The sequence below is a fragment of the Penicillium canescens genome (assembly GCF_028828765.1).
Source record: "Penicillium canescens strain IBT 15451 chromosome Unknown utg000001l_segment0_segment0, whole genome shotgun sequence".
Taxonomy (NCBI): domain Eukaryota; kingdom Fungi; phylum Ascomycota; class Eurotiomycetes; order Eurotiales; family Aspergillaceae; genus Penicillium; species Penicillium canescens.
This window is the reverse complement of record NW_026703963.1, coordinates 2,392,318-2,410,327: the sequence shown is the minus strand read 5'-3', so window position 1 is coordinate 2,410,327 and position 18,010 is coordinate 2,392,318. Positions and strand designations below refer to the sequence as shown.

The 18,010-nt window shown below is 50.0% G+C and overlaps 10 protein-coding genes across 10 annotated transcripts; 4 read left to right on the top strand and 6 right to left on the bottom strand.

The window, feature by feature from the left end:
* Window positions 1–66: 66 nt before the first annotated feature.
* N7446_000909 (uncharacterized protein) lies at window positions 67–1,191 on the bottom strand (the record flags this gene model as incomplete). Its single annotated transcript, XM_058509676.1, is given in 3 exon segments — window positions 67–199; window positions 214–442; window positions 519–1,191. 3 exon segments carry the CDS (start codon window positions 1,189–1,191, stop codon window positions 67–69), a joined length of 1,035 nt encoding a protein of 344 aa, XP_058378655.1.
* Window positions 1,192–1,376: 185 nt separating this feature from the next.
* Window positions 1,377–2,396, top strand: N7446_000908 (prephenate dehydratase PHA2; the record flags this gene model as incomplete). The annotated part of the gene is made up of 2 exons (XM_058509675.1): window positions 1,377–1,430; window positions 1,497–2,396. The coding sequence occupies 2 exons, from the start codon at window positions 1,377–1,379 to the stop codon at window positions 2,394–2,396; spliced, it is 954 nt and encodes a 317-aa protein (XP_058378654.1).
* A 309-nt stretch (window positions 2,397–2,705) lies between these two features.
* On the bottom strand, window positions 2,706–4,583 carry N7446_000907 (translation termination factor eRF1; the record flags this gene model as incomplete). Its single annotated transcript, XM_058509674.1, has 6 exons — window positions 2,706–2,845; window positions 2,903–3,052; window positions 3,128–3,884; window positions 3,937–4,308; window positions 4,362–4,411; window positions 4,463–4,583. The coding sequence occupies 6 exons, from the start codon at window positions 4,581–4,583 to the stop codon at window positions 2,706–2,708; spliced, it is 1,590 nt and encodes a 529-aa protein (XP_058378653.1).
* A 723-nt stretch (window positions 4,584–5,306) lies between these two features.
* N7446_000906 (putative transporter) lies at window positions 5,307–7,591 on the top strand. The gene is made up of 6 exons (XM_058509673.1): window positions 5,307–5,571; window positions 5,623–6,596; window positions 6,647–6,775; window positions 6,826–6,923; window positions 6,973–7,139; window positions 7,189–7,591. Exons 1-6 carry the CDS (start codon window positions 5,432–5,434, stop codon window positions 7,553–7,555), a joined length of 1,875 nt encoding a protein of 624 aa, XP_058378652.1. The 5' UTR covers window positions 5,307–5,431; the 3' UTR covers window positions 7,556–7,591.
* A 60-nt stretch (window positions 7,592–7,651) lies between these two features.
* On the bottom strand, window positions 7,652–8,503 carry N7446_000905 (25S rRNA (adenine2142-N1)-methyltransferase; the record flags this gene model as incomplete). Its single annotated transcript, XM_058509672.1, has 1 exon — window positions 7,652–8,503. The coding sequence occupies one exon, from the start codon at window positions 8,501–8,503 to the stop codon at window positions 7,652–7,654; it is 852 nt and encodes a 283-aa protein (XP_058378651.1).
* Window positions 8,504–8,832: 329 nt separating this feature from the next.
* N7446_000904 (60S ribosomal protein uL23) lies at window positions 8,833–9,742 on the top strand (the record flags this gene model as incomplete). The annotated part of the gene is made up of 4 exons (XM_058509671.1): window positions 8,833–8,866; window positions 9,184–9,233; window positions 9,310–9,596; window positions 9,655–9,742. The coding sequence occupies 4 exons, from the start codon at window positions 8,833–8,835 to the stop codon at window positions 9,740–9,742; spliced, it is 459 nt and encodes a 152-aa protein (XP_058378650.1).
* Window positions 9,743–10,494: 752 nt separating this feature from the next.
* On the bottom strand, window positions 10,495–10,909 carry N7446_000903 (Tim10/DDP family zinc finger protein; the record flags this gene model as incomplete). Its single annotated transcript, XM_058509670.1, has 2 exons — window positions 10,495–10,661; window positions 10,810–10,909. 2 exons carry the CDS (start codon window positions 10,907–10,909, stop codon window positions 10,495–10,497), a joined length of 267 nt encoding a protein of 88 aa, XP_058378649.1.
* A 272-nt stretch (window positions 10,910–11,181) lies between these two features.
* On the top strand, window positions 11,182–11,782 carry N7446_000902 (BUD31 family protein; the record flags this gene model as incomplete). Its single annotated transcript, XM_058509669.1, has 3 exons — window positions 11,182–11,353; window positions 11,445–11,575; window positions 11,639–11,782. The coding sequence occupies 3 exons, from the start codon at window positions 11,182–11,184 to the stop codon at window positions 11,780–11,782; spliced, it is 447 nt and encodes a 148-aa protein (XP_058378648.1).
* Window positions 11,783–12,404: 622 nt separating this feature from the next.
* On the bottom strand, window positions 12,405–14,498 carry N7446_000901 (forkhead box transcription factor; the record flags this gene model as incomplete). The annotated part of the gene is made up of 1 exon (XM_058509668.1): window positions 12,405–14,498. One exon carries the CDS (start codon window positions 14,496–14,498, stop codon window positions 12,405–12,407), a length of 2,094 nt encoding a protein of 697 aa, XP_058378647.1.
* Window positions 14,499–15,968: 1,470 nt separating this feature from the next.
* N7446_000900 (aspartate kinase) lies at window positions 15,969–17,707 on the bottom strand (the record flags this gene model as incomplete). Its single annotated transcript, XM_058509667.1, has 4 exons — window positions 15,969–16,066; window positions 16,147–17,396; window positions 17,457–17,537; window positions 17,598–17,707. The coding sequence occupies 4 exons, from the start codon at window positions 17,705–17,707 to the stop codon at window positions 15,969–15,971; spliced, it is 1,539 nt and encodes a 512-aa protein (XP_058378646.1).
* Between the last annotated feature and the right edge of the window lie 303 nt (window positions 17,708–18,010).

The window sequence follows — 18,010 nt, the reverse complement described above, 5'->3', positions numbered from 1 at the left end:
TTATCACTTGGATTTGTTTGATTCATAGTAACTTCAACATCCAGGTTGGGTATAATCATATGAATATTACAAGCTCCTTGTCTGGGCAGTACCTCGAACAGCCAACCCTCCATCCTGGCCTTCAATCCACACATCCCAAGCTCCAGTATCGTTCTTGGGCTTTCCACAGATCACCAGTTCCTCTTCAACAAAAGAGGGGCTAGGTTTTTATACTCAATGCTATTGACGTAGAGATTCACCTGCTTCAAATGGTGCTGAAGCACACTCAACAGAAGCGTGAGCGTCAACGGGCCATGCACCAAAAGATTACGGTATCCTTCCTGGTTTTGAGTATATCCCTTATCCAAGTGGATAGAATGGGCATTGAATGTTAGCGCCGAGAACCGAAATAGCAGCGCTTTAGTCGGCATGAGAGCATGGCGGAACGTCGCGTTGGAGGGAGCTATGGTTTGCGCCAGAATGTCAGCACTTTTCTCTACAAATTCAAGAGCCAGAATCAAGGGTAACAAAATTCGCACGTTTGACAATCCTACTAGGCTTTCCAAATTGCTCTTTATCAGCCTCGATTTGTGCCTCGGTCTTCAAGCGCATGAAGATGAGATCGCGATTCTCAATGACTGACGACTCCCCCGGGTTTTCTTCGTTCTCTTTCCATATCCGCTTCCAGGTTGCGTCGGCAGTTTCTCCCTCTGGGACATTGCCAACGCGCCGCTCAATGGTGACAATTACCTTCTCGTCTCCGTCGCGGCCCTTGACTGTCACATTGCGGATGGATTCAATACAGACTGCCCGGCTGCCATCTAAAGCGGGACTAGATGCGGGAAATCTTAGATTCCCACCTGCCCAAAGACGCCGGTTGAATGGTTCCCCGGGTGTGTGTAGCGTATCTGTGCAGTCCGGGAGTAGTTGGGACAATGTCACCTGCGGCGGGAAGTAGATTAAGTGGTAGCCGACCGGTAACAGAGATGGATTCTGTATCGAGGGTAGAGTCGCATAATCGTGGTTGGTTGTAGATTGTGGTAGAAGATCACGGAGCGTCAGGTTCAGAAGGTGTGAGGGCTGCGGGTGTAGGTAGTCGTAAGTCAACGGGAGTTTCCTTGTAGTCAGTTCGCGATGCAAGCGCTCAGAAAGCGAAGAGTACGTTCGACATCCATGCCTCAGAGAGAGCAGGGGTCGTAGTGGAAATGTCATGGGGAAGAGTACGGACCAGATGATGTCTCAACCCCGGAGTTGGATCTCAGATCGTTTGGTCTGTTTGTTTGTCGCTCATTGCCAATGTTGGAATATCGGAACCCACACCGCTCGGCGGGTCAAATGGAAATGTTCAGCTGAGTGGATTAGGGGAATTCGTTCTTCATTCTCACACAAATGCAATCATGACTCGCTTGAGAGTGGCCTTCCTAGGGCCATTAGCGTCGTTTTCGCATCAGGTCAGCCATACCCCGATATACCCCGCGTCATTGCACCAGATCTGACAATTGACCCCTGATCTATAGGCCACTGCAGAGTCCTTTGGCAAGATCTCGGCAGATCTGCTACCTCATGCCTCGTTTGCAGAGGCTTTTGCCGCCCTTCAGCAAAAGGCAGTCGACTACGCTGTGATTCCGTGCGAGAACTCCACCAATGGATCCGTGGTGCAGACGCTAGATCTCTTGGCAGATCGGGATGATTCATATAGAGATGTGACGGTGTGTGGGGAATACTACCTCACAGTCCACCATTGTCTTCTCGCACGCAAAGGCGCGTATCCGGGCGGCTGGGCTGGCTACGATGGCTCGATCACCAAGCTATATACACACCCGCAGGCTTGGGGTCAATGTGAGACTTTCCTCTCTCGGTATTTCAAGGGCGTCGAGAGGCAAGATGTCTCATCCACGTCCAAGGGTGCTGAGATTGTTTCCAAGGAGACCGATGAAAAGGGCGGTGCCATCGCCAGCCGCTTTGCAGCAGAGTATCATGGAGTGGATATACTCCAGGAAAATATCGAGGACCGTGCGGACAACACCACACGCTTTTTGATATTGAGAAATGTGCTCGCTGAGCGCACAGCCCAGCTGGAGTTCGAACAACCGAACCTACCCACGCTGAACGACAGGCCTGCTCTTGAAACCACGCACAAGACTTTGATCTCTTTCACCATTGATCATTCTTCGGCGGGTGCATTGGCAAATGCCTTGATCATCTTCAAGAGCCATGGTCTCAACCTTACAAGTATCAACACAAGGCCGAGTTTGAAGAAGCCATGGCAATACATATTCTTCGTTGAGTGCGGAAGGACTCCTACTGATGAGAACAAGGATGCCGTCCACAAGGCTCTCAATGACCTCCGACAAGTCACAGAAACATGCAAGGACCTGGGCACTTGGAAGGATCAACTGAGCGCGAACAATGCTTGAAACCATGTGAACATAATTCCTAGTGCCTTTTATGGTAAACTTTTCCGGTCCGTGGAAAAAGGCACCATGCTACATGAGTTTCGGTTTACCATACGAATGAATGACAAAATTAAAAATCGTTCTCTTCTATACGAAGCGTACTCCCCTAGACAGAGATAACTTAACAAACACGTGCACCATCTATACCAACCCTTTCGGGTGCTTTTTTTTAAATATAACGAGCAAATAACGAATGAAGTACCAGGCAATGCCATTCTGAATGAATTGGCATATAACTGGCCGAGAAATAACTATCCAACACCATCTGTCTTACATGAAGTAAGTCGAGCAAGCAGCGGTGGATGACCAAATTTTGCCGAGAATCAGATCCAACCTAAATTGCAATTTAAACCACTTCATATCAGACCCCGAGGTGACCTCGGTGTGCGTATCACGGAGCTTGGATGACCCTATTCAAACATTAGAACACGTTCTTATATCGTCATGACATCCATGGATGAACACACCTCTGAGTGTCTTCACTGTGCTTGGACCAGGCCTTTGTTGGTTATCCTTCACGGATGCCTTGGTTCCATCACGGTAGCCACCTTCTTGATCCACAGGGCGAGCCGTCAAAAGACCCGCCGCGGGAGCTTCTGGCCGTTCATCCTCGCTCACTGCGAGGGGGCAACGCCGTCAATCTATCCAAAGTTAGTTATTGAACCAGAGTCGGAGAAATAGGCCAAGCATACCGTCGTAGAACTCATCGTCATCGCTGTAATCGGCAAGCTGTTCAAAGTTGACCTTGTATCGGAGAATAGCACCGATACCACCGAATCCCTTGACGAACTGGTTTCCTTCGCCAGATCGGTCGGAGACGAACTCCAGGTTGGCACCGAAGTCCTTGTAGGCCTCAGCAAGCCACTCCAAGAAGGAGCCTGAGTCGACAACCTCCATGTCGAGACCGGTTTCCTTGTCCTGGAAAAGCTCACGGTTGGATTCCTGGGACTTGTTGGTGTGGACCACAACCTCAGCGCCTGCAGCGTTCTTCATGACCCAGCGGGTGATCTCCAGGTTCTCGTGGACAATCAGAATCTCAGCCGCACCAAGCTCCAATGCCTTGAGGGTATCCTCAATACCATAGCAGACCTTGCCAGTATCTTGACTGATCTCCTGGAAGTATTGTCCGATGAGCTTCTTCTCCTGGACGAACTTGACGTTGCTCAGGGTCTCGCCAGCAAGCTCAATAGCCTGGTTGAAACCGTTCTCACCACCGTAGGAAACATCGACAATTTTGATAACCTTGGCCTGTAGACGGCCGTCGAACAGGTCGGACTGGTTGAGGTCGTTCTTGAAATCGGCAGAACCAGCCAAGACGAGACCGGCGACGTTGACCTTGTCGTTGGTAATATAGTTCTGGACAGCCAATTCAGCGATTTTGCGGACGTAGTTGTGACGCTTTTCCTCACGGAGACGAGAGAAACGCAGAGCAGATTGACCACCACGACCCTTCACAGTTATTAGCATGGACAATTTCAAGACAAAAGGTAGATAGACTCACGTGCTTCTTGGGCAGATCGACGGACAGACGCTGAAGGATCTCACGGGTGTTACCACTGAGAGTACCGAACAGAGCACCGTTACCGTCCATGATAATGAAACCGAACTTCTGGTCAGACTCCAGAAGCTCACTCAGGGCCTCAGTATGAAACTTGTTGTCACAAAGGTATAGCGACGTGTTGATGGGCTTGAAGGGTTCGAAGTCGATGTTAATTTTACGCTCCTTTCCTTCGGCGGTGATAATTTCACCACAGTACACAACCAGTCCATTGGGTGGAACCTTGTTGTACAGCTTGAGACGCTGCTGGGTCGAAGTAATGGCTGACAAGACGGAGAGACGGTTCACTCGGGACTTAATGTTGGAGGCGGTACCCTGATCGTGTGCGGTTAGGCGACGCTCGTAGATCTATCAGAGGAGGAACATACATATTCTTCAGCCAGCATCTTTGCGGCCCGGGAAATCTGATCCTTGGGGGCTGTATTCGCGAGTTAGCGGCGACAGGTGGCTTGGGACCCGGGCGACGAACGGATAATGAGCGAGATCATGGAAGTTCCATTTCCGCGAGCGGATTCAAGACGCTTGATCAGCTTCTTGACCTTCCAGATCTCGATGTTCTTATCAGCTTCGTTCGGCTGAGGAGCGCTCATTTTGGGCGAGGCGAAGGACGATCAGGGGGAAAGTATCAAAGGCCTTGCCTGCGGACGCCTGAAGACTCGGTCAGTGAGTGAAGCGGGAACTTTCAAAGAATTGATCCAACCTGATTAACACCTAAAAACGGTCAGTATGAACAAAAAAAGGGCCAGAAAAAGACACAGATAATTTTTGACGCGAGATTCCAGGGATGCAGGGAACACATACCTTGACTTGATTGACGTACAAAGCGGCAAATTTCCTCGTGGGGTGGGAAGTACACAGTTTGTTCGAGGGGTCGGCTGGCACCGCTGAGGTAAGCCAGGGCTCGTGACGTATCTGGTACTTGCTGGGTTAATGGCCCAACGCCAGAGTTTCAGGTACCGGTACCTGTAGAGATTGGGGGGCATATTGGGCATGCGTAACATATAAATATCTACATTTAGGTATGTACATATATAAATGTCTATAATTACCTATTTGGACGTTTTATATAAATTCGAATCTGCCTTTGCCTTACGTAAATATCAAACACTGAATGAGGGCCCGTGGACAAGCCCGAGGTCGGACCTACCTAGTAGACTTAGTAGATTTATTATCTATCATACCATCCTCGTTCCTCTATCACCTCTATTAGACATCTGGTCACTACAATTAGTCAATGACTTGCAGTCTTATCAAAAATCTGTGATCCGCACTCCCCACAGTAACCTCTACGGGAAGCTCCTTGGCGCTAGACTCTTTTGAACATCGCAGACTCGCCTTATCTCTTGGAGCTATCTCCATGTGATAAGAGAGGGGAGAGTTTTCCTCTTTACCTCCCTAAACTTTAGATCTTCCCCTGTATTCGAGAAGTGTCATAACCATGTCTCGGACAGACAACCATGACAATGACTCGGTGGATGGCTCATTGAGAACACCAACAACCGTGATACCTAGCTCCTATGACTATGGCCACCTGGATCGTGGGAGTCCGATCGAGTCAGGGGCCTGGGGTAGACAGAGGTAAGTGCCTGGCGCTCCTGTGCATTGTCCATCCTACTAACTTCGGAACAGGTCGTCGTCGTTCTCAAACCGGTTCCGTCAAGCGGGTGGTCCCAACAGTCTGGATAACTTTGCGCGATCCTGGCAGAGAGCTGCAGCGTTCCCGGAGGTGATCCCACGGCGGTCCTCGTTTGTCTCGGAGTCGGACGATGAATTTGGAATTGCTACTGGCGTGGAATATGGTCCGAGAAGCAATCAGGCTTGGGGATCTTGGGGTCGGAATTCGGATGTCGAACGACCTCTGCTGCGTGATGAGTCGGATGAGGATGGGCCAGCCGAAGAGGACTCGCATGGGCCTGAGCAGTCCAAGCACGGCATACCCAGCACCGGGCTTCTGGCCTCTTCTTTTGATAGAAGCTTTGCGGCTTCATATGGCACAATCTCTTCGCGGATGAGCGAGTCGACACGGAGACATGCGATTCAATTCCATAGAGACCAAAATATTCATGTGGATAGCACAGGAGACCCGGACCGGGGGCCATTACTGGTCAAGCATATCCAGCATGAAGATGGGACCCAGGAGGATGTCATCGTTGGTCAATCCACAGTCCCGCAGACCGTCTTCAACTCTGTCAATGTGTTGATTGGTATCGGTCTCCTGAGTCTCCCGCTGGCAATGAAGCATGCCGGGTGGGTTTTAGGACTGACATTCCTGGTATTCTCAGCAGTGACAACCTCCTACACTGCCAAGATTCTGGCTAAATGTCTGGATGTTGACCGGAGCGTCGTCACTTATGCCGATCTAGCCTATATCAGTTTCGGGCAGCATGCCCGTTTGGTGACCAGCTTTTTGTTTTGCTTGGAACTTCTCGGTGCATGTGTGGCCCTGGTTGTGCTTTTTGCAGACAGTCTATATGCTTTGGTGCCGGGCTTGAGCATCTTACAGTGGAAGATCGTGTGTGGAGTTGTGCTGATCCCGCTTAATTTCCTCCCATTGCGTTTCCTAAGTATTACCAGCATATTGGGCATTATATCCTGTACATCAAGTAAGTTTCGTGGCCTTAAAACAAATCTCCTGAGACTGACACTACCCAAGTTGTGGCTCTCATTTGCATCGATGGCCTCGTCAAACCAGATACACCAGGTTCACTGCGGCAGCCAGCCAACACATTCCTCTTCCCTGAGAACTGGGCTACTATTCCCTTGAGTTTCGGCCTGATTATGTGTAAGTTTGCGAACCGCTGTGTGGTTTACAGATTAGCTAATCTTTAAAAGCACCTTGGGGCGGCCATGGTGTCTTCCCAAACATCTACCGAGACATGAGACACCCTCAGAAGTACGGAAAGAGTCTGCGGGTGACATACATTTTTACAGTAAGACTCTTTTGAATTAAGATAGAAGATCCAATTCTGACGAGACTAGTTTACTCTTGACTGTTCAATGGCCATCATTGGTTGGCTCATGTTTGGAGATTTCGTCCAGGACGAGATCACTGCGAACATTCTCACAGTCACCAACTACCCAAAGGCTCTTTCCGTCTGTATTATAGTATTCATCTCGATCATCCCGCTCACCAAGGTGCCGTTGAAGTAAGTCCACACCTTGGTTCTGTTTCAAACACGACTGACAAGATTATAGTGCACGGCCTCTGGTTGCCACGTTTGAAGTTCTCTGTGGAGTTGCAGGCAATACGCCCGCTGAGAACCGCTCCAGCGAAACGATTCAACAGATCTCACGGGCAGCGATTCGCCTTTTTGTCGTAGTCATGATTGTCATTTTGTCCATCGTCTTCCCAGCGTTCGACCGCATCATGGCGTTCATGGGATCCTTTCTGTGTTTCACCATTTGTATTATCTTCCCTCTTGCATTTTACCTCAAGATCTTTGGAAAGGAGATCAGTCGAGGCGAGCGCATCCTTGATTGGATTCTGCTTGTGATTTCTTCGATTCTGGCAGCGGTGGGAACTGTCTGGGCTTTCTTGCCCCGGGAAGTCCTTGCAAACTAGCTTCAGCCCTAACCAGCACCATTGGTGCTTAAAGAAAGAAATGTCGGTTTGCGTGTAGACAATCTTTGCGTATAAGAAATCTTTGCGTACGGACAATCAGCCTTTGTTGAGGATGACAGCGAAATTATTTCTTGTCTTGCCAGACCTCAACTCTTCCTTCTTGTAGACCTTAGGTGCATAGTTACCAGAGTGCTCCCAAAGATGGAAAACCAGCTTGGAGGTCCGCTTGCTCTGGGTTAGACGGAAGCCCAGGCAAGCCATGATCTCCCCCAGTCTGTCTTCGTTAAGGTAGCGCGAGTTATCGACACATGCAATGGGTAGCACCAGGAAAAGAGTTGGAACAAGCTCAATGGGGCATTTCGAAGTCAGGAACTTGACGCATCGCTTAAGCATTTCACCTCGTCCCGTGGCGTCAGGGACGTAGTTTAGCACCAATGATAGACTAATCAGATTAAAGCGTTCTGCATCACTGGAAGGCAAAGGTCGTTCCATGAAGTCCTGCTTGAGAATCCCTGGCTCCTGAGAATTCAAGTCAATTCTTGTGACATCCAATGCCGCGTTGGTAGAGCAGGCGTTCTTCGTGCTCAAAGCTCCAACTTCAAGGACCCGTAGCTTAGGAACGGTCTTGTTCCATTGGCTAAGTTGTGGCTTGATCCAGTCAATGAGAACCTTGCTAGAATCACCGCCACGGTCCATTGACTGGCCGAGCTTGCTGGCCGTCTGGTAGCTCTTCAAGCCTCCGTTGGCTTCGATCTGAGCATCGATGCTGCTGACCCGGGCCTCGTCGCCAGCTGCCAGGGCTTGTGCTCGAGACTTGAGAAGCCGATGATGAGAGCGAATGAGGTTGCGGGTTGCTTTGGCTGAAAGGGCAGCCTCCTTGGATTTGACAATTGGAGGCCGACTATGGGACAGCAACATCGGCCTCTTGGATCGTTTTTGAGGGGCCATGTCGTGGTGAGATGGGAAGTCCAGTGGTATAGATAAATTTATTCCTTGAATACTGAACCTCGATGTCTTTTGGAGGTCTGAATATACAAAGCGGTAGAGATATCCTGCAAAGAAAACCTGGTGAAGAAAAGCCCAAAGAACGCCAAGACTGATATGCGGTCTGATTGGGCGGGAGAATGACAATACTGTAATGGTATGTAATCCAAAATTACTGACTCAGCAACAGTCTAAGGTCACCTGACCCACACAGCGCTAGGGTTTTCGCTAAGCGAATACACCTCCAAATCTTTGATTCTCGACACTGTGACAAGCATCATCGACAGCGACCGATGACAGCCATGGCCCCTACCGACAACAAGCAAGGTACGTTCAAATAAACATGCCTTTGTATTTAATTGCGATCCCAGCATTGCCAATTGTGAATTTTCCGTGTGGACGTGTACGACGATTTCGATGTCTGCTTTCGAAAAATTTACAACATTTCGATATTGTGTTGCAAAGCGCCGGGAATACTTCAAAACGTACTTGCGTCGCTATCGAACATGTCAAAGCATCTCATATCAGCATCGTCTCGTCCAGAACATCATACTAGTCCAAACGGGCAAATTCGCAAAATGGCACACGGCATATACAAATTTTTTTTTTCTAGACCACCAGACTAACCGGCTTCCTCTCTACAGGCAAGAACAAGGCCAACGCTGCCGCCAAGGCGGTCGCTAAGGGCGCTTCGGTACGTACAGTTACAAGATGAAGCAGACCAAAGAATTTTCTTTTGGAGCCTATCGCTAACGCGGTTGTGGCAACAGCTTCACAAGTCCCGCAAGGTCCGCACCTCGACCACCTTCCACCGTCCCAAGACCCTCCAGCTGTCGCGGTCCCCCAAGTACCCCCGCGTCTCCATCCCTCATGCTCCCGCTCTCGACTTCAACAAGGTCATCCTGTACCCCTTGAACACCGAGAGCGCCATGAAGAAGATCGAGGAGAACAACACCCTGGTCTTCATCGTCAACGTCAAGTCCAACAAGCGCCAGATCAAGATGGCTCTTAAGAAGCTGTACGATGTTGACACCGTCAAGGTCAACACCCTGGTCCGGTATGTTTAATTCTCTCAATTTCCATTATGTATGAACTACTAGCTAACTTGCCTTCAGCCCGGACGGTACCAAGAAGGCCTTCGCTCGTCTCACCCCTGACGTCGATGCTCTGGACATTGCCGCCACCAAGCTGGCCATTGTTTAGATAAAATTCACGAATGGATTTGTTTGGGTTTTGGCGAACTGTGTTTTCCACCGGGGTCTAAAATACCAGCCAGTGTTCCTCGGCTGTCCTTGCAGCAACGAGTGCTGAATGATCAAAAAGAACATACCCTTTATGCGTGATTCCTGAATATAGTGGACTTGTGTCCTGTGGGCCATGGCACCTTGGGCTCAAACCGTAGACAGCGTAGAGTGTAAAGTAGAATGGTATCGTCTGTCAGTTCTGGTGCTGGCGTATGGGTTGTCTCATGTTGAAATGCGCACAAGACCGAGGTTTCGAGTATAGTTGTGGTCGCCTTGAGCTATCTCTATCATCTCAAACCAGATGTTTCCTATCGGCCCATGGCTAGCCAGTAGGTCAGTATTCTACGGCCTAACATGGCTCTCTGTCAAGTTCTACTAGTCATATATTCATTAAAATCCCAAGATCAAATACACTTGACTTTGAAGCATTCCGCTCTCTCTCTCTACGCATGCTACTCTCATACTCAAAGTACAAGATAGTATCGTTCATAAATCGACTCTAGTATACAAGTGGTGATTTTGCAATCCATTTATCCATCCATAACCCAAAACCAATGCCGGTAGCCGGTAGAACCCAGCCTAGCCCAGGTACATGTACCCAGGTCATCTCCATAAAGATTTCGAAACAATGCAATGGAATGCCATCGCATCCGGATAGATAAGAGTATGCATAGGAGCAAAGGGGAGGTCAAGAACACATCCCGGTCACACTTAGTGGCCGCGCATGTTCTCTAGCTTCTGCAGGATGGACAAGCTCGTGTCCATCCACCGGTCAACGCAGTTCTGTGCGCATGCCTCCTCAGTCTTGTCGAGGGTGCCGGAGGTAATCTTGCTGGTGATGCACTTTTGCCAGCAGACTTCGTTCAGGTGGTGCACGGCTAGAAGAGATGGGTTGTTAGCGGGTGGATATGATAGAGAAGGAGGGTGTGTTATCAGGCAGCGGATCAATTGGATATCCTAACACAGATAGTGCAAGAACCATAGAACGCTGTAGATATCAGATTGCATAGAATGGAGTCGACTTACTCTGTTGGATGTTGCCCTTCTGAGCTTCGTTGTTCAGGACTTGGTTAAGCTCCTTCTTGTCGTTCTCGGACAGCTTGGTGAGGTCAAGTTGAGTCTCCATTGTGAATAAGATGGGTAGAATTGGAAGAGAAGAGGTATATGGCGAATGAAGATGGGATAGACGATGCCGTAGCTGGACGAGTCCACTGTTCAAAATCAAAGGCGGTGGGCAGTGGCACAAAAATGACGCGCAGTTTTCCCTATCGATAGCCAACTTGGTCCCTCGTCGTATTTCTCAACGAAGAGCGCTTTTCTCCTTTCTCGCTTTGGCCTACTTCCGCTCTTCATCTGCATTCCTTCTCGCTATATCCCACACCTACTACACTCCCTGTCATGCCTCCAATCCGCACCTCTCGCAATCGCAAACCACCACCCGCCGGCTTCGATGACATTGAAGATACCCTGCTGGAGTTCAGCAATAAGATGAAGGATGCTGAGAATGCGTCGCATGAAGGCAAAAAGAAATATGAAGTGCTCTGGCCCATTTTCCAGATCAGCCACCAACGTAAGTCGCTGCCCCTCCACCCAAGTCCCGGAACACTAGTATTATGGAACATACTAAAGGCCTCTTGCTGACTCTCAAATGGGGTCGGCAGGCTCACGATACATCTATGACCTTTACTACGAGAAAGAGGCGATCTCAAAGCAGTTGTATGACTGGCTTCTTAAGAATGGCTATGCCGATGCCAACTTGATTGCCAAGTGGAAGAAGCAGGGTTATGAAAAGGTGAGTTTCTTGCTTTGTGGAAGGCCGTCTCTCAAAGAACTCTGCTAATCTATGTTTTGCTAGTTGTGCTGCCTGCGCTGTGTCCAGACGAAAGAGACGAACTTCAACTCCACATGTATCTGCCGAGTGCCGAAGGCGCAGCTCAAGGAGGACCAGACGATCCAGTGTGTCAGTTGTGGCTGTCGGGGCTGTGGAAGCAGTGACTAAAGATAGATGTGTTTTGAACGTGGCTGGTGCACCTGTGGCAAATTGGGCATCAGCTCAACGTGATTATGGCGAGCCACACGCTTGTGACAAAAGGGTCTACTTCGGGCGTTTCGGTACTTGCATGTTCTCTTTTCTCTTTAGGGCCGCGTCGATATACCTGAAGCATGGGTGAAATGTTGATAACCAAACAAGTAATGACTTTCAATTGCTAACTACATTAATTCAATTCAAAAGCGCCACCAATGTTTCCCAGTAGTTTCGCATAAAGATAGCCCCAACCCCAATATCCCAAATCATAAAAACCATCGCTTGCTCATGTACATCTTAGCGTTGTCATTAAGGTCGTAACCAGGCCATCCCGGGCTCGGTGGTGGAAATGTCAGAACGGCTCCTGTGCAGCCCAACTCCCAAAGAAAACACCGCCCACAAGACCTTGGAAACATCACCGGTTTTGAACTCCAGAAACAGAAACAACTCAAACAAAATCAAGGATGCGGGTAAAAGCAGGAGAACAGGAGGGGGATAGTGAGAATGATGCGAAGAACGACAAATAACCAAATCCGATAACACAGGGATGGGCCTCGCAGAGTGCCCGTCGCAAAAAGAAGAATCATTAGGTGTCTTAAAACAGGGTCGTGCTGCTGCGGTTGCCCATTTGGGGCCGCGAATGAAGCGACTTGGGCTTCAGGGTGTCGTCTTTGCTCACACCTCCAATCTTTTGGAAGCCTTGCAACAGATCAACGCCGTCAACTTCGCCAGAGCTGTCATTGCCTTCGTCAAAGAGGTGGAAAGAGAAGAAATCTTCCTGGCCAGCATCTCCATAGCGGTGGGTTTCCGGGAGCTTGGATGGTGACTCTGGGAAGATGGCAGACTTGGATCTGGGGAGAGGAGGCATTCCAAGGCGGCTGTTGATGTTCACAGAGGTGATGTCGGTGAGAGCAGAGTTTCCACTGTCGGTACGTGCACGCTTCACCGAGCGCTTCTCCGGTGATCCATAAGAGATATGGTCTGCGCCGGTGTCCGCGAAAACATCAAAGGTCGTATGATAGTGATCATGGGGGGTGTAGCTCTCGTCCTGCAAATTAAACGCCGGGCTCCAAGGGAGTTCCTGCTCCGTAAGACCCAAGTGCTTAATAGGCGAGTTTACCATTTGCTGGATCTTACGGCGGTGGTTTCGCAGGTTGGTGTTGGGAGACACAGATGGCGGTGGCTTGGCAGGCTTCTTGAACTTTATCACGGGTGTTAATGGAGGCGGCAGCATGCTCACGTATTGACTGCGCAGAGGGGAGGATCCGATGATAGGGTTGGGGTTTTTGCGGGTGGTTGGCTGGCCAGGACTAATGTCATGAGAGGAGCTGCGCATGCGCGCAATCTCTTCTTCAGCCCGGCCTCGCTTGATGCGCGGGGGCTCGATATCCAAATCGGAGGTCAAGATGTGACCGGCCTTGTTTGGCCTTAAGGCCGACGATTCCAAGGACGAGAAGTAGCCACTATCGTTCATTGTAATGGACTTGCGCTTGCGCGGGCGAGGCGCCGGGGTAGGGCCAGATTGAGTAGGTGTGGGAGGAGTACCTTGACGGGCGAAGCGAGGAGGAGCAATGGGAGGAGATGAGCGAATAGTCTGAGGGGGTGAGGAACGAGGGACTGCATGTGCGCCAGAAACTGGAACAACATCGTCTGCATCATCTTGGAGGGCCGGGTCAGATGCAGGCAGAGTCGCATCGGAATCCAAGTCTGCAGCTGGCGCAGGCTTGGATGCAGGCGCGTGATGGGCAGGTGGTGGTGGTACCATCCATGTGGTAGTGCTGACAGCGTGTGGTTGGCCAAGATCCCGCTGAGGAATAGCAGGAAGAGGTAGACTTGACATTGTGGCGCGGCGCACTTGCTTATCTTTGAGGAATTGCGCTTCCATGCCAGGTTCAATGGCCCAGTAGTTGCCCTTGCCTGGATCATCCTTCGGTCGTTCTTGCTTGATAAAGGCCTTGTTCAGGCTGAGGTTGTGTCGGATGCTGTTTTGCCAGCCTGGGTCGCTGTTCTTGTAGTAAGAGAAGGTGTCTGAAATCCACTTGTAGATCTGAGCGAGGGTCAAGCGCCGATTGTTTGCGCGCAAAATCGACATTCCGATCAAGGTGGCGTAGCTGTAGGGCGGCTTGGTGCCGTCATCTTCAACTGGCGGCATCTCGTGTGGTTCAGGTAGACACGCAACCGGCGCGTCTTCGCGCTTTTGCTTCTTGTTGGCGCGCTCTTTCAATGGCGCAGCTTCCATCAGTGTGCGCTTCATCGGAAGTTTTGATTCATATGACGGTTCTGGGAAATCTGCGAAACTATCATTTGACGGTTCTTCTGGACGGTGGTTTTCTTTTGATGATTCCGGATTGACGCTTGAGAAGGTGGTGAAGAGAGCCGAGTGTGGCATCGAGGGTTGCGAGTAGATTGGGAAAGGCGCTTTCTTGGCTGGAGAGTCGGTGGTAAACATGGGAGGAGTGGGCGCGGAGATGGGGACAAAACCGAGTTTTCCGTGACCCGGATGCGAGCCTTGGGGGTGCAAGGCTTTCGTCGGCGATGGCCTGTGCGAGCGGGAAGTCGGATAGAAAGACGAGTTCTCAATGGGTTGGAGTGGTAGCGGTGAAGGTTGCAGACGGGGCTGCGATCTGATGATCTCAGATGGGGCCAACACTGAAGAAACGTGTGCGCCCGACGAACGCGTCGATCCCATAATCTTAAGACGCAAACCCAAAGCAAAATTGTCGCCTGTCACTGCAGGGACCGTATGACGCGTCGAAAACAGAAAGCGCGACTTGGACAACAAGGCCAGTGGCTGGCCGGGTAAGCCGAGATGTGACGAGACTGCGCAGAGAATTCTCCTCTGGACCAATGGCAGATCACAAGCAAAGACCAAGATCCTCAGGCCGACATGCAGACTCGTTGGGCCACAAGGCGCTAAGACAGTTGCGAATCAAGTCACGCAGATAGCAGATGACTGGAGATGTGGAATTGAATTGAGAATATTTGGAAACCAATAGTGGCGAGTAGAGGTAGAGGTAGATAATAAGGAATAGCGAATAGAGGGCAAAGATAGAGGATAGAGTATAGAGGGTGAAGGTAGGTAGAAGAGAAGAGAGGGTATAGAGTACAGGGAAGTGAAGATCAGTAGGAGTTCCAAGGCTGGGATGGATCCGAGGTCAAGAATGGCGAAGGATGCTAGGGAATTCTCTCACGGCAGGGCCTAATCATATTATAGAAACTAGAAAGTGGGAGTAAAGAAATATCCTAGAATATCCCGGAATAATCAGAAATATTTAGAAATATTCAAGAAAGTTGGCAAAGGCGGGGGGGGAAGAGGGAGAGGAAGATCGAAGTTGGAGCGAGATAGACTTCAAATACAGGTCAGGTATGGTCACATCACGGACGCGTCACGCGTTTTAGTATGAGAGAGGGGCGTCTCCGGGGTTTAGATGACGGTATCAGATGGTAACAGATCAAGGGATCTCCCTTGCTCATTTTTGGTCGATCTGATCCACCGTGAGGGAAGTAAGTTATGTTAGTAACGTTACTCCGTACTTGCTTCACTATAGTTCAATTCAATGTCCTATTTCTGATAATATCAAGTCTACTTTTAACATAAGTTTATATACTATATCCTGTATTTACTTATATACTCATAAGTTATTCTCATCTACATGTACCAACACATCTATTCCAGCACTGGTATGTCGATGTAACCTGAAACTGGACCTTCCAAGGTGAAACTATCCCTTGTTTCCTCAACTGTCATCCTGCAAGCCCTTCCGTAACTAGTGGCCAATGGATTGCAATGGTCTACAGATGCATGTGCTCGACTCTGCAGGTCCAACGGTATCAGATAATTGAAGATCAGTGGTCTATTGCCTGAATCTAGGGACATGTCCTTGCTTCAATATCAGAAACACCTTGTCACAGATTTCACAGAATGTATATGCCGGAACGCCTGAGAGACTACATCCCTCGATCATGAAGCGCTTCATGACATCTATATGAACAGAAAAGGAGAAAACGCCAAGTCGATGCATCACAAAAGAAAAAGAAAGCATATGCTTGGCTTCCCGAGTCCCCCTTCTTTTTTGGACTTCCACCTAAGGCGCATGCTTTTTTCTATTAAAAAAACCCACGGGATATCTTAAACAACAATGACTCTTTGCTTGCGCAATTAATCCAAAAAGGTGAACATGCTCGTGTGGATGATATTCAGGGCACGGTCGGCGTCGCGTTCTTCGATTACGCAGGAGATGTTGATTTCACTGGCACCTGCGAGGGGAAGACTCGGTCAGCCCCAGTCAAGGGTATGGAGGAAGGGGGTGGGGGTTGGAAGACAATTATTCACTTACCTTGCGAAATCATCTCAATATTCACATTGTTCTCGCCGAGAGTGGTGAACATACGACCAGCCACACCGATCATGTTCTTCATCTGCTTGCCCACCAGACTGAGGATGGCCATCTCAGGGATGATGTCAACGGTGCCGTACCGTCCCAAATCATTCAATGCCCCCTTGAGATCATCATCAATAACTTGATACTCATCCCGTCCATTTCCGTTCAAAAGCGGCGCTTCTGAATGGAGGGCCAGAGATACGTGAACCTCGCTGGTGGAGATCAGGTCAATGGACAGGCGCCACTTGTCCAGCACAGAGAAAATGCCGGCAAAGAAACCGTGTGACAGGGACCGTTTGTTGGAGTGGACGTTGATGACCAAAATCTTGTGCTTGATGGTCACGGCCGTCGGCCGCTTCGGCCTTTGCATGAAGCTGGGACTGCGCGTGCGGAACAGGCGAGGATCGTGTCCAGGGGTGGTTCTCTCCAGTTCGGCCGTGGAGTCTGGGAAGATAATGGTGCCCCTGTTCTTCGGGTTCATGACATTCTTGATGCGAATGGGGATCTTGGCGCGGATGACTTGTTCCATGGTGAACGGGTGAATGACTTCGGAGCCATAGAAGGTTAATTCGGCGGCTTCAGCGGGGGTGATGGCGGAGAGCAGACGAGCAGTCGGCACCTTGCGCGGGTCCGCAGTGAAGATGCCGTCCACTTCCTTCCACACCTGCAGCTCCTTGGCGTGAGTCCCAACTGCAACGAGGGCAGCGCAAAGATCGGTGTATCCACGGCCAATCTGATCAAGCAAACCACCGGGAATAGTACCAAAGTACCCAGTCATGACTGGTACTCGGTGCCCGCAGGCCTCGACCTTCTTGCCAAAGGCCGCCGCCAACGTGTTATAAAAGTCCTGGTCGAGGCCGTGGTGACCAATTGGGAAATCAATGATCTCGGAGAGGTCGACGTATTGTGAGTCTACCCCACGATCTTGCAGCAGGGCAGCCATCACACGGCAGCTGAGCTTCTCGCCGGTGCTGATCACCTTGTCCACGCAACGTGCGCTAATCTCTCCGAGAGTCTGAGCAGCCTCGAGTACTTTGAGAACCCGTTCACATTCTCCACTGATATCCGCAATCACTTGGTCTCTGATTTCGGGGGATTTCAACTGGTCCTGGGCGACTTGGACATGTTCCAACCGAACAGCCTCCACCAATGTCCGGTATTCCCGCGACTGGGAATTCTCAGCATCCCGTGCGGCCCGCAATAACCTGTTTCACAAGTACTATCAGCATCTCGAGGTGACCTGCCACAGAATTGGGATGACTCACCGGTTGGTGGTGCCTTCGGCTTTCGTAGAACTGCTTCGTGCCGAACATACAACAGCGACTCTGTTATCAACTAGGCTGGGTCTATAATGAGGGATCTCGGTCAGTGATGTCCGTGTGTAGTCGTGAATTGAGTCATCATACTGGACCACCTGCTCAATAATATTGAGAGCAAACTTGCCAACACTAGTGCCACCGAATTTCTGCACAACCCAATTGCTGTGGGCCTGTGAGGCTGAATCTAGGAGAGCCATGATCACGTCAACCCAGGAGAGTCTGTTGTGGAAAGAAGAGGGAGAGTAGTGTAGTTTGCGAGGGGAACAGCGAAAGCGGAGCCCTACCACATGTGGCGCCGCATTTGCAAAAAAAAATCGTGACTCAATTGGCAATAGAGTTTGACCGCCTTCCCGAAGCAGTCAGGCACTAAACGATGTCGGCGACCCCGCCAATCACGCCATTGGCATTGTGTACGGAATAACATTTATCCCGGTTCCTTGATTACGGAGTACAATGGGATTTACGATGTTATTTTTATTTATATCGAGGGTTGGCATGCC